General features: G+C 36.7%; 2 protein-coding genes across 2 annotated transcripts in view; one reads left to right on the top strand and one right to left on the bottom strand.

Annotated features, from left to right (window-relative positions):
* Nucleotides 1–6,177, top strand: part of LOC119568263 (sodium-coupled monocarboxylate transporter 1-like) — a 24,169-nt gene extending 17,992 nt beyond the window's left edge. Inside the window, exons 10-13 of the mRNA XM_037916721.1 lie at nt 1,064–1,150; nt 2,166–2,374; nt 3,961–4,168; nt 4,337–6,177. Coding sequence (XP_037772649.1) covers nt 1,064–1,150; nt 2,166–2,374; nt 3,961–4,168; nt 4,337–4,723 — 891 coding nt within the window. The 3' untranslated portion in view covers nt 4,724–6,177. The remainder of the gene's footprint in view (nt 1–1,063; nt 1,151–2,165; nt 2,375–3,960; nt 4,169–4,336) is intronic.
* A 1,479-nt stretch (nt 6,178–7,656) lies between these two features.
* The window catches only part of LOC119568132 (sodium-coupled monocarboxylate transporter 1-like), a 40,086-nt gene continuing 32,742 nt past the window's right edge, over nt 7,657–15,000 (bottom strand). Inside the window, exons 2-12 of the mRNA XM_037916529.1 lie at nt 14,897–15,000; nt 14,266–14,407; nt 13,539–13,619; nt 12,585–12,746; nt 12,039–12,251; nt 11,371–11,633; nt 10,743–10,926; nt 10,309–10,395; nt 9,804–9,985; nt 9,274–9,481; nt 7,657–8,941 (exon numbers count right to left, since the gene is read on the bottom strand). The exon at nt 14,897–15,000 is cut by the window's right edge and continues 124 nt beyond it. Coding sequence (XP_037772457.1) covers nt 8,798–8,941; nt 9,274–9,481; nt 9,804–9,985; nt 10,309–10,395; nt 10,743–10,926; nt 11,371–11,633; nt 12,039–12,251; nt 12,585–12,746; nt 13,539–13,619; nt 14,266–14,407; nt 14,897–15,000 — 1,770 coding nt within the window. The 3' untranslated portion in view covers nt 7,657–8,797. The remainder of the gene's footprint in view (nt 8,942–9,273; nt 9,482–9,803; nt 9,986–10,308; nt 10,396–10,742; nt 10,927–11,370; nt 11,634–12,038; nt 12,252–12,584; nt 12,747–13,538; nt 13,620–14,265; nt 14,408–14,896) is intronic.

Here is a 15,000-nt window from a genome sequence, read left to right as displayed (position 1 = left end):
GGCGGGGGCGGGGCGGGGCGGGGCGGGGGCTGGCGGGGGCTTGCTTGGGTTGGTGTGTGTTTGTTTGTTTTCGATTTGGGGGGTTGTTTGGCTGTGGGTTTGGATTTGTTTGTTTGTCTTGGCGTTTATTTGTTTGTTTGGATTTGCGTGTGTGTTTGGTTGTTTGTTTTTGAGTTTATTTGTTTGTTTGGATTTGTGTTTGTTTGTGGGTTTATTTGTTTTCACTTTGTGTGGTTTGATTTGTGAGTTTGTTTAACGATTTGTTTGTTTGTTTCGATTTGTTCGTTTGTTTGGGTTTATGTTTGTATGTTTCGATTTGTGTGTTTGTTGGTTAGTTTGTTTGGATTTCTGTGTTTGTTAGAGTTTGGGTTTGTTTATGTTTGTGCATGTGGGTTTGTATGAGTGTGTATGGGTTTGGTATTGAGTTAGTTGTTTATTTGTTCTGTGGTAGAGGAAGTTGTTTGTACGTGGTATAGTACGTGATCTAAAAAGTTAATGAATAAGATCATAGGAAAAAAAAACATAGATAAAACCTTTGTTGTTCTTGTTACCTGTTCATTCTAATGCCATAGACAAAAACACAAAAATTCTACAGCATTTAATAAGCCTGCGATTCAGTTCGTGTTACGAAATGATACAAAAGAGAGAACAGACCTGGATTTTGGGGGACGCGAAGAAAAATTCAAAATCGTTTCCTCCTTCTTACAAATAGACAAGAAAAGGCTAAACCACGAGATTTCTTAAGACAAGATAACCCTCGTCTTCTCTTGATTCTTCTGACCCATCTCTCTCTCCCTCTCTCTCCGCTCTCTCATCCCCTCTGTCTCTCCCTCCCTCTCTTCCTCTCTTCCTCTCTCTCTCCAACCCTCTCTCCCCCTCTATCCCTCTCTCCCTCTCCCCCTCTCTCTCTTCTCTCATCTTCCCCCTTCTCTTTCCCTCTCTTCCTCTATCTCTCCACCCTTCTCTCACCCTCCATATCTCTCTCCTTTTCCATAGACAACAACTCCTGAACCACGAACTCTCCATTACAAAATAACCCGCATCTTGTCTCCCACGATTCCAGGCCGCCCTCAGCATCTTTGGCATGGTAGGAGGACCTCTCCTTGGTCTCTTCTCCCTGGGCATGTTCTTCCCCTGGGCCAACAGTGTGGTGAGTTCGGTGAAGATTTCGTACCGTTATAGAAGTAAATGGCATTGATGTAGAGCAGTGGTTCCCAGTATTTTCCGTTCTGTTGCCTGCGATTAATATATGATAATTTCCATGTCCCCGCTCACTGTTTGCCATTTTTTTCAGGTTTAGTTATTACTAAATATGAATAGCGTAATGTCGACAGTAGTTATAGGACACTAAATGGAAAGATTCCAGTTCATTGGTATATAAGAGATACTCATCTGCAGGTACTGTAGGTGAGTCATAATTTTCATATTGCTCCACGACGCCCCCCCCGGCCCCCAGAAAGTATCCTGTGGTTGGGAATTCCTGATGCAGAGTAACAAACGTCCTAATTACATATCCTGTGTTATGTTATTCATCCTTATCTATACTTTATCGACAAGTGGTTTAACGTCTTTATCAATTTATGTATTTATTCATTTGTTCATTTGTTTTTTGTTTCTTTTTTATTTATTACTACCTTTTTGTCAATAGAAAGTGCTCTCTGGTCACATTATTATAAGGGGATATTGTTATATTATTCATATGTTCATTATTGCTTTTTGTTATTTTTTTTATATTATTATTGCTTTGTATTATTTGATTTTAATTTTTATTATTATTATTATTATTGTATTATTTTCGTCATTATTATCATTATTAGTTTATAATGTTATTGTTATTATTATAATTAGGATTATCATCATTATCATTATTATTATCACCTTTATTATTATCATTATTATCATCATCGTTATCATTATCATTATTATCATTATTATTATTATTATCATCATCATCATTATTGTGATGATGATTATCACTATTGTTATAATAATAATAATAATAATAATAATAATAATAATAATGATAATAATAATAATAATAATAATAATAATAATAATAATGAATGATATAATAATAATAATAATGATAATAATAATAATAATAATAATAATAATGATAATAAAAAAAAAATTCAACCCCTCCCTCCCTCCCACCTCCCCCCCAGGGCGCCGCCGTCGGCCACGTCTGCGGCCTCGCCTTCATGTTCTGGATCGGCGTCGGCACGCAGGTCGGCCTTGCAACGGGTGACGTCACGTACGCCAAGAAGCCGCTAGACGTCAGTGGCTGCAACTTCACTGAAGCCACCGACGCCGGGCCTTCGTCGACCGCCGCCGACTTCTTGGCTTCCACCGAGCCGTCCTTTGGGCCGACCGAGTGAGGGAGCTTTGCTTTCTTGGGGGGAGGGGGGGGGGGCACAGAGTTCGTTGGGACAAGTTTAGAAAAAAATATATATATATATGTATATATATTATATATATATATATATATATATATATATATATATATATATATATATATATGGATGTACAGGTATGTACATACACATACACATACATATACATACATACATACATACATGCATACATACATACATACATACATACATACATACATACAATACATACATACAACACATACATACATACATACATACATACATACATACATACATACATACATACATACATACATGCGCACACACACACACACACAAACATATATATATATATATATATATATATATATATATATATATATATATATTTTATATATATATATAATATATAATATAATGTAATATATAAATATATATATAGATAAATATATATATATATATACTACATATATATAATATAATATATATATATATATATACTTCTTTTCCTCCATTAAAGCGCGTAATTCAACTCCTTTTATAAACTTTGATTGTTTTAACAACCATTTCTAAACTCCAGTTCTTTCTCTGATAATTTCTAGGCATAATTTAACACTCTAATCCAATCTTCACTCTGTCCCTCTTTTTAAACCCATTTTTTATGCCCAGTTTTGAGCTGTCTGTCTTTTTTTATACCATTCTTAAGCTTCATCATATACTCATTACCATTTGCCAGCTCATAATGTTTTTTCTGATAATTCCTATGCAATATTTTGGGCTTTTATGCCCCTTTTATCAACTTTTAAGCCAATTTCTAGGCTATCTTTCTTTTGACAAAAATAATTTCTGAGGTTCTAGTGTTTTCTATCCCCAATTTTGAGGTTTCGTCAAACCCATTTACATAACACTTTATACCAATTTTCATGCTATCTACATTCAAATCCTGATCTGGGATTTAAGTTTTTATATCCATTTTCAGTTATTTGTCTCTTCATACCAATTTCATAACTATTTCTGGTCAGAAGTAAACTTTTTTTTCATACCATATTCCATATTACTTTCAATTCGTCTTTTTATACCGAAATTTGAGTCATCTGTCACTTCAAACCCATTTATATAACCATTTCTAATCTCAAATAAGCATTTTTCATGCAAATTTCCAGTTTATTTCAATCTTTCATTTCTAAATCCTCTTCTGAAAATCTGTTTCTTCAGTTACCATCTATAAGCATTTAAGCATTTAAACCATTTTTATACTATCATACATTTCATACTCTCTTTCATCTCTCAACTTATTCCTGAGATTAGAGTCCGTTTCTGATACCCAGGCTATGTGCCTCTTTTGATGCCCAATTTTGAGCTATGTGCCTCTTTCGATGCCCAATTTTGAGCTATGTGCCTCTTTTGATGCCAAATTTTGAGCTATGTGCCTCTTTCGATGCCCAATTTTGAGCCATGTGCCTCTTTTGATGCCCGAATTTTGAGCCACATGCCTCACAGCATACCCGTTTTCTTCTAAGCCCCATACCACCTTTTTATATATACACCCTTTCCTCAATCTCCATTCTCCTTCGTGCCCCAACAGACCCCCCTCAGGAACCCTTGGATTATACAACCTTTCCTACATGTGGTACTCAGCCACAGGATGCTTTACGGTGATTGTCGTAGGATTAGTGGTATCTCTGCTGACGGGCGGGAGGGACCTGGGAACCCTCGATCCTCGCACGCTCTCGCCTCCGCTCCTGTGGCTGAGGAAGTGGGTCCTGGCGCTGAGGGCCGTCGGGGAAAATCTGGTGAGCTTCTGGCCTTATTACTTTGTTTTATTTTCTTTGTTTTCGCTCTTAATTGTCTTCTTTTGCGTGATTTTTTTTTTTTTTTTTTTCGTCGTGATTTTTTCCCATTTTTTTCTTGTCATTTAATCCCAGTCCTTTGTAAACTTGCCTCTCCGCCACATCCAACAGAACGACGAGTTAGACGAACTTCGCGAAACTTCGACCTCCGAGAAGGACGGCGGCGACCTGACCTCCGTCATCTCGAAACTCCCTCCGAGAACGCTGGGCGGATCCCTGAAGGAGGCGAAGACAGACAAGCCGCCCGTCGTGCTGGACGTCCTGGCGCTCGCACGTGACGATCCTGCGAAGCTGAGGCCGTCGACGACTGACTCCGCCTTCGAGGAGCGTCCCAGCAGGATGGGAATCCTGCAGGAGGAAGAGGAGGAAAAGAAGGACGAGGAGGAAGAGGAGGACGGGCACAGCGAAGACCTCGGCGTCGATAACAGCGCCTTGTCATTAGACGACGAGGACGAGGCGGCGACCTGCAATCTCCCGATCTCGACGACGAATCTTTGAAGACCAGCGACAGGTGTACAGTATGAGTAGTGTTCACTGCGGCAAATGCTAGCATTTTAATTACTGTACGCCTGTGTTTTCACAGTACAAGAAATGTGTTGTACAGGTTTCGACTCTATCTGACGAAGGTTTAATCGAAATCGGTGCAATGCATCTCTTGCACCGTGGAGACATTCGTTCTCATTCATCCTTTTTCTGTAGGTATAATAGCAATCAGCCGTCAAGACAACGCTTAGGAATACACAGTGTTTTTCTTAGAGAGCTTGACCTAAAACCTAGCGTGTCTTACTGATCTCGATTGTAAAAAGTGTATTCCAACGAGCATTGAAGAAATACTGTATTCAGACTGATAATCCTGGTTTACTGCACAGTATTTTCCGAAATATTATTTACTATTGTTATAAGTGTTAATATCGTAAGTTTTACCAACAGTTATCCTGAATAGCACATGAAAGTAAAAATAATTATATCCAGGGTTCTCAGTCTGTGAAGCGGAATGATAAAACTTTATATATGCTTGTAACCTGTGGTTTCTGAACACGTTAAAGCAACAGTTTATTGTCAAGCATTGTGTGTTGAACATCATTTTTAACTTATGACTTGTGTGCTAAATGAAATAGGTTAGGCGGTCGCTAGTTGTGTGTGTGTGTGTTGTGTGTGTGTGTGTTGTGTGTGTGTGTTAGTGTGTGTGTGTGTTAGTGTGTGTGTGTGTGTGTGTGTGTGTGTGTGTGTGTGTGTGTGTTTCGAGTGGAAGGTAAAGTATGATTAAATCTTGTGAATGGAAAATCATATTTATTTTGGCTACCTGTAGTCATGTAAAGTATAAGCATAATCTTAATCACAGGTCCCATATCATTTCTCGACTACCATAGGTCACTAATTTAGGTCTGTAATCTATATTATTTAAACACATTATGATTTTCTGTACATACTATCCCTTGTTACCTTTTTCTACAAGGATTATGAATGCATTTGTAAATAGGCGATTTTTTATTCTAAAATCAGCTAAGAATATAAGGATATGTGTTGTTCCCTAGCTAGAAGCACAACTAGCAATGTATAAACGGGCATTTTATGTAATTTTATGTAATCTAGGCGTCATAACAGCAGGCAATATTCTGACACAGAATAAAGAGATAAAGGATATTTTTGAAGCAACTGTTTAATCATGAACGAAACTCATGTCGTGAATGAAGCTTCGAAGCTCTCCGAACGTAAACAAAGGAGTCACGTGATTTGGGTGTTCGAGACGGAATTCGAAATACGTGTTGACAAAGGAGGTTTGATTGTGACTGTACAGTACATGTATGTGTTTTCTGCGTATGTGTGTGTGTATGTGTGTGTGTGTGTGTGTGTGTGTGTGTGTGTGTGTGTGTGTGTGTGTGTTAAGATACCCTGAATCCCTCTTATTTTTCATCTAGGAACTGTATTTAAATAAAAAAACAAACAGGATATTTTAATTGTATGATTTAATCGAAATCAGACTATAATAGAATATTTTCACACGTACTTTCACATGTGGATATTTTTTAAAAACTTCCAACAATGTAATAAAGGCATATGAGCAAATTTTGTATAAATATATGTATAAGTTGTCTAAAATTTCTTTTGAATCCATGTTCCTTGCCTATATATATATATATATATATATATATATATATATATATATATATATATATATATATATATTATATATATATTAGAGCTAGTTATGTTAGTTTCATAGTCTACTATTATAAAAAGTCTACATATATACCATAGCAGATATAAGCATATAAATAATATATTATAGTAACATGAAGTACCTTAGGAAATGTTCTTACTTATCGATTTCCTTATTAGTTTTGTCTAAGTTCACACATTAATCATAAAGCGTCATATAAGCCTTGATATTCACAAATTAATTTTCCGTCTTGTTATCACAGTCTTGGTTATGTTTCATTTGTTTTATATGAAAAATAGTGATATTAATGACCATCATGATGATGATTATAATAATTATGAAAATAATTATTATTATGAAAAAATAATAGCAATTCTAATCATCATAAATGGTAATATTGTTGATAATAATGATAATTATACTAATAATAGTACATTCGCTTCTTGTAATATTTTTCTGACAGTAAGCGTTTTAAGTGTTATATTTTTAGTTGCAAAAATAATCATTTCATTTCATTCTTGGACCTTGAGAACCTTTTTGGCTAAAACCTAACATCAATAATAAAAAAAAAAATATTTTACAGTTCTATTATAGCTATCATTATATATATATATCACACGATATATATATATATATATATATATATATATATATATATATATATATGTGTGTGTGTGTGTGTGTGTGTGTGTGTGTGTGTGTTGTGTGTGTGGTGTGCTTATTAATGTTTATATAGACTGCATTAGCTTTATATATATAATTATATAAAAACTATAAAAAATCGGATTTAGCTTCTGTTTTGTCTTCTCGTCAAAAATACTGACCTATATTTTCATCAGATTTCATCACCATCTGCCAGAGTTCATTGTGACAATCGCAGCACATTTTATAAATGAGAATGAAGAGTATTAACAGCTTCACTGAGCTAGAGATTAAACGGACGCATTTCGATTAAAATTCAAAATCAAAATGACACAATGATTACAGGTTTCAGTAAAAATGGGAAAAAATGAACGAAATGTGTCATTTGCATCCCATACATTGTGAAATCATTAACTTTCTTTATACATCATCCATCAATATGATAACAGTACTAAAAAGATAATCTAGTGTTATAATAAACTGTGATCTTAAAAATCCTTTGAATATATATCTTAAACAAATTTTCTTATCTTTTTTGTTTGTTTGTTTCAGTATATAATTTTACAGACGTCATATTAGACATAAATATGACGCATGAGATGATGAAATGGGTTGGAAAACACTAACGTTACATATATAATTATAATATATATACACACAGTATACTGCATACAATAATTTAAGGAATCTGTGAGATCCTTGTACTCTAACCTGAACAATACTGCAGGAAGTCAATGGATAAGAAAAATTACATAATAATGATAGTTAAATAACATCATAGTAAATACATGTTCCTCTGCTCACAGCATCCATATCAAATTATGATAATTGCCATATAATAATAATAATAATGATAATAATAATAATAATAATAATAATAATAATAATAATAATAATAATGATAACAAAAACAATTATGCTTATAATAATGATAATGATAATAATAATAGTTATCTTTATCAATATCATCACTATCATTATTATTATTATTATTATTATTATTATTATTATTATTATTATTATTATTATTATTACTATTATCGCTATTATTATTATTATTATCATTATGATTATTATCAAAATAATAAAAATAATAATTATTATTATTATTATCATTATTATTGTTATCATTATCATCATCATCATCATCATCATTATTACTGTTAATTATTATTGCCATTATCATTACTATTGCCATCATTATTATCATTACAATAACAAAAAATTATAATAATAATAATGATAATAATAATAATAATAATAATAATAATAATAATAATAATAATAATAATAATAATAATAATAATAATAATAATAATAATAATAATAATAATAATAATAATAATAATAGTAATAATAATAACAGTAATAGATATGTGAAGATATGATCATAAGAAAATATCAAGAAACACATTACTTCTTTTCTGCACCAGGGACGGAACCAGATAAGTCATTAATTAAATCAGTAACAAGAAATATAATCTATTTCGGTCAGACGTGAAAATCCGTCATCTTACTATTGACCTAAAAGAAAAATAAATCATATTCAAAATCGCATTCACTCTACACATTCAAAAAAAGCATATATCTCGAAATGCCACAGAGCAAATACAATAATGAGAGAAGAAGGAAATATACATATATTCATTCTAATATCTCTACCACGCGTGCACAACCACGAGAACATAAGAACAGATATTCTTATATATCTACATATATAAAAATGCTAAAATGGGTTTAAAAACAGACCCATTCCCCGCCCAGAAAGTCTACAGTTTTGAACTCTCTTTCTCTGGAGTAAAACCGTTGCTTTTCGGTGTGTATTTCTCCTTAACGGTCGTGTCGAAAGCGGGGTTGATGTTGCCAAGGGAAACCGAGCTCTGGTGTGTTCGAAGGCCTTCCTCCTCGTCAACCTAAAGGGAAAACGGGTAGGGGAATTGATTAGCTTTGGGCTGAAAAGATGATTTTGAGTGGCAATGTTTGTAGCACTGTCGGATGTTAAAAATTGATGTTTATCGTATTCGAAATAATATGATAATTATAGTAATAATGATACTGTATAGCAGTAATGATGAAAACGATGATACTGCAACTGATTAGCGATAATAAACAGTAACGATACCAATAATGATAATAAAAACTGCACACTGCACTGTCCCCACAAAAATAAATAAATAAATAAAATAACACACAAACCAAAACACCAAAGACCCACCCACCCAAAAGCAAAGGAAACATTACTCACATAGTCCTCTCCGAGTCCTTCGATGCCTGGAATGAACCTCCTGAACCAGAAGACGGCAGGAGAGAGAGTCCTGGGATCAAGAGTCCTTACATCCTGCAGTCCTGTCAGGAGGGAGACCAAGAGGCCGATGGTGATGACGGTGAAGCATCCTGTGGCGGAGTACCACATGTAGGAGAGGCGGTAGATGCCCAGGGGCTCCTCGACCGGTCTGCGGGAGGATGGACAGCGGAGGTGACGGTAATGATAAGAAGAATAACGGGAATGCTAATACTAGTGGAAATGATAATATTATATTAACTTGATCAGTTAGATATTAAGTGATGTTATTAGTTTGACAACTAAATGGCACTACTACTACAACTAATACTAAAAATTATAATAATAATGATACTACTGCTGCTACTACTAATAACAATAATAATGATAATAATAATAGCAATAATAGTCCTCATAATAGAACAAAAATATAACACCAACACAGAAACAACATATCTAAACAACCTCTTCCCTTAAACCAGCATGAGACTTACTCTTCAGCCACAAGAGACTCGGGACTGATGGTCGAGAAGGAGGAGGTCTCGTTGAAGTTACAGCCCTCGATGCTCGTGACCTTCCTGTCGAACGTGATCTGGCCATTCCAGCGAGCGACTTGGTGCCCGCCGCCGATCCAGAACATGAAGATGAGGCTCGTCAGGAGGCCAGTGAAGGCGCCCTGGAGAGAAAGGGGGGGAAAGGGAGAGGGTTAAGAGAGAGAAGAGGGAGGGGGTAAGAGGGGACGAGATGAGTTGTTGCAAAATATTGATCTGACTTAGTAAAAATGATCCGACAAAAATCATTGAAAATTAAATGAAAACCAAATACATTATTTCACATTTCATACCAACAATTTAAAAAAGTAATAACAATAGTAAACCAAAAGGAATAAGATAAAATATAAAGAAAAAACAGTCAATTGTCTCAGCCCAAAGGACCAAAATGACTCAATCATCTCAGATCAAAGGGCAAAGAATATCAGTCTCAAATCCGGCAGCGTACCTTCGCGTTCGCCCAAGGGAAGAACATGCCTAAGGTGAAGACTCCGAGCAGAGGTCCTCCCACCATGCCGAAGATACTCAGGGCGGCCTAGGGAGAAAATAAAAGGATAAATGGAATGAATAATAGATGATAAGTAATTTATTGTTTGCTTCGGGAAGTGATGGAGGAGGTAGTTTTTTGTTTTTGTTCTTTCTTTCATCTTGAGAAAATAATACATGTAATCAAGAGATTTGTAAGTTAAGTTTATCCTTTGAAACTTTATTTAATTCAACGAATACATCAAGCCTTCGTAGCAAAGTCCTGAACCAACATTTAGGAAGTCAAGAATCACATCCACCACAAGACGACGACCAAATAAAAAAATAAAATAAATAAAAATAAATAAAATAAAAATAAATAAATAAATATATAAACAAATAAATAAATAAACGTACAGACAAGATGTTGCCAAGCTGCTCGGCCACGAACACCAATCCGAAGGTAAGGAGACCGAAGAAGAGAGAGAGGACTTTGGACAGCAGAGTGGCCTTCTTCTCGCTGATGTCAGGACAGCAACCGGCCTTCACGTAGTCCTCGAGGACGATGGCAGCCAGCGAGTTCATTCCAGAGGAGACGGTGCTGTGGGGGACAAAGGGAGGGGGAAGGTAAGTATGTACATGGTTTAGGTAAAGAGCAGTAGTAGCATTTTCTCCTTTTTTGAGAGGGGGATACGGCTGACATAAATAACAAATGAATGGTGAACACGGTTTTAGGAGAGGCTTCTGGGAACAGAGTGAAGATAAAGAGATTGTAGAATATTGATAGGGGTGGAATAAATACATTAAAAAACAGATTTAAAAAAGAGCTTCTGAGAATATAAGCAAGGATTGAAGAAAGCATAAAGGTTGGATAAATCTTTTCGAAAAAGGCAATTAAAAAGTCCAAAACAGATTTAAAGAAACAAACAACGTTGAAAATTAGAATAATAAGAAAAAAAAGAAGACTGGAGATAATTAAAAAAAAAAAAAAAAAACAAGACCAGAATTAAGAGGCCCACAGCCCTAAGTCCTCCCCGAGACCCACCTGAGAGCGCCGGAGAAGATGCCCGCCACGAAGAGGCCGGGCAGGCCGTACCACTGCCCGAGGGTGTCCATCACGAAGAGGGGGAACAGCTGATCGCCCTTGGACACGACCCCAGAGCGGACGGGGTCGCAGTCCCAGTAGCGAGCGTACACGACCATGCCACCGAAGGCGCAGGAGATCATGAGGATGAAGAGGCCGACGAGGTTGATCCAAAGGGCGTTGATAGCCATCTGCTTGGTCTGGACGCAGAGGTAGCGCTGCACCTGTGGGGAGGGAGGCGCCGAGGTTAGTGCTGTGTGTGTGAGGGGCGGGGCGAAAGGGTTGCGGGAATGTTGCAGTGAGGTTGGTTTGGTCGAGGTTGGGTGTGTGTGTTTGTTTCATTTGTTGTTTTTCTCTTCTCTGAGTGTTTATATGCGCATGTGCTTAGGTGGATTCGCACGCATACATATCAGCCCATAGACACAGACACACACACATACACGCAAACACCTTGTCTCTCTCTCTCTCTCTCTCTCTCTCTCTCTCTCTCTCTCTCTCTCTCTCTCTCTCTCTCTCTCTCTCTCTCTCTCCTCTCTCTCTTATACACACACACACACGCGCGCGATCAAGATTTCACAGCCGCCCGCGATCAACATCCAGGCCCATGCGCGCGCCCATAACCCTCTCACCTGAGCTTGATTAACGCCGTAAATCGTGATCCAGGTGAAATAGCCGCCCACGATCAGCGTCCAGAAGGTGTGTCGGGTGGTCGGGTTAGGGTCGAAGTTCACGAGTTCGGCACGCCCACTCTCCACGTTCTTCTGCCACACGTACTCGAAGCCGCCCACGTCGATGGCGCCCTTGATGATCACGAACATCATGCTGCCGTACATGATGATCATCTGCGGGGGAGGGGGTGTTATTGAAAAAAAAAATGTTTTTGGTGTTTCTGTCATTATTGTTAGCATCATTACTACCATGATTTCTGTTGCTATCATCATCATTACTAGTATTTGCAACATTACCAATAATATTTTCATCATCATTGCTACGATTTCCCTCATTATTACTATCATCATCCTCATCACCGATATCACTAATATAATAAACAGCAATAGTGATATCATTACCTCTACTCCCATGTTCCCCCCTACCATAACATCATCAACTACCTTTATCTTTAATGCTTTTCCTGAAGAAAGATAACACTTATCACCCTTAATTACAAGTCTTACCTGTATAGCATCAGTCCAAAGCACAGCCTTCATGCCTCCAAGTGTAGTGTAGAAGATGCACACAAAGCAAATAAGACTGACAGACACGTAGACATTGAGACCCGTGACTTGAGCCAGGGCGAGGGCGGGGGCGTACACGACAATGGCCATGTAGAGACTCATCTGTAATGGAAATACAGGCATATGGCTTAGAAAATATTAAGTGCTTATGAGCCTACAATTGTCAGAGGAAAATTGCTGAGGCTGCAGTTCAGAGTTTCCTCATTTTTTATTATCTTATCATTATTATTGAACTTTGTAGTCTCGTTTTCATTGAAATATCACCTATAAAGATAACTTATGAGTAAGGAAATATTAAGTGCCAAAGTTTCGCGTGTGGAATAAATTTCCACGAAGACCGTGACTGCCAGGGCTGTAAGTCAGGGATTCTTAACCTTTTGACGACAAAATCAAATGCCCCGATGGATTGCCTAAAATACGGCCCCATACCCTCTCTACGTAATCAAACAGTCGAAGTAATCGTCACTATTAGGTACCGGTATGGCTTCCTAAGATGTCAGTAACTCGAATTTACTTTATGTACGCTTAAAACCAGGAAAAGAGCTGCCAAATAAAATCATAAGCAGCAATAACCTAGGATTCTACCCAAGCACGAATTAACACATTAAAAGAATACATGTACCCAGAGATCGAGTTCATGCCCCATACATTTGCCTCCCCCGCACCTCTAAGGCTAAGGGATATAGATACCCGCGGTTATGAATCCCCGCTATAGGAAACATCTATCGAAGGCGACGCAGGGGGGAGAAAGTGCTAACTGGAGAATGCTGGAGATCTGAGTCTAACCACATCATGATATTCACTTTTAATTACTGGACTCGTAAAAATGGACACCCTTTCCGGGCCAGCATTTCCTTCAGTGACTTTGCAAATCGATAATTGATGTGCACTCACCTGGATAATGAAAGTAAAGGATCCAACATAGCGGACGGCTCGGTGAAAGCGTCGTTCCAGGTATTCATACGCGGACGTCACCTGTGGAGAAATTCATGTTTTAGAAGACTAAGAACGAAATAAAATAATTTCCAAATTCTGAAGACTAGATGAATATATTGCACTTGTTCTTCCCCTATACGCTGAAGACTAGAAAAATAATATCTTACGAACTGTTTTTTTAGAAGATTTGAGAATATTAAATATAATTAAATTAAATATAATTTGTATTCTGTTTAAAGTTTGGTGACATGTAACCTGTTGATATAATAGGTCGTGAACTTTGTAGTTTTGTGTCCATTGATTCATTATCACAAAACTACGAGAATCATGGGATATACAATGTAGCAAATTCGGTAGCAAGATAGAGTGGACATACCTGTCGTTTACCTCTGATGCATAAGAAAGATGGAAATATGTCAGTTTAACAAAATAAACATTTACATTTCTGGTGTCGAACATCAAATGTATAAGTGAAATATCTGGATTTTCTATTACTAACTCATGAATGAGTTATTAATCTACCAAGCACAGGATAAACTACTATTACTGTCATATGAACAACTGACCTACACAAAACAAATCTATTTTCTCAACAGCATAACCATCACAGTCAAATAACTGCACATCCCTACCGTCTACAATTGCCCTTTGAATGAAACGATCACTCGATTAGTAAAGTTCCTACCTGCAGCTTGTGGAAGACAGGGAAGTACAGGTAAGCCGCTGAAGGCATGACGAGGAAATACGAGAACCCGATGAGCCAGTAAAGGAAACCGAACTGATAGACTTCTGACGGCGTTCCGAGAAGCGTGATGGCGGACATGAAGCTGGGGAAAAAACGGTCAGGTTATGATGGAAGGAAATACACACGACTTGTGATACAGTCATGTCAGTTATTAAGGGAAATGCGTATGAGACTTCTCTTCGGGTTGAAAAAGCCTTTACTATTGTGGTTGTGTTTCATTTCATCAAGCTAACCAAGCAGAATGTGATATATGTTTGACATTTTCATGTTTGCAAAGCGCTAGTGATTTAACTTTCATATGTCCTAAACTTAAAATTACAATACAAAAGAAAAGGTATGATTTCAAGCTGTGAACACTTGGTGTGAATAGCGGGTCCAATCAGCTGTGGAAAGGCAGCTTAGGATTGGCCCATGGAATATGCCAATTATCTCATGAAATATAATAATACACTGCACTGACAAATCTTATAAGTATTAAAAAAAAATATATATATATATACATATATATATATATACATATATATATATATATATATATATATATATATATATATATATAAACCAAACTCACCTGGCAATCAAAGACATGGCAACGGGGAAAGTTGTCATGGATTTGCCAGCCATGAGGAAATCGCTTGTGTTCTGTTTCTTGCCACACACGCCATAGAAAATACC

The sequence above is a fragment of the Penaeus monodon genome, chromosome 43, assembly GCF_015228065.2.
Source record: "Penaeus monodon isolate SGIC_2016 chromosome 43, NSTDA_Pmon_1, whole genome shotgun sequence".
NCBI classification, from domain to species: domain Eukaryota; kingdom Metazoa; phylum Arthropoda; class Malacostraca; order Decapoda; family Penaeidae; genus Penaeus; species Penaeus monodon.
Note: the sequence above shows the minus strand (reverse complement) of the source record. Positions and strands in the feature narration are given on the sequence as shown.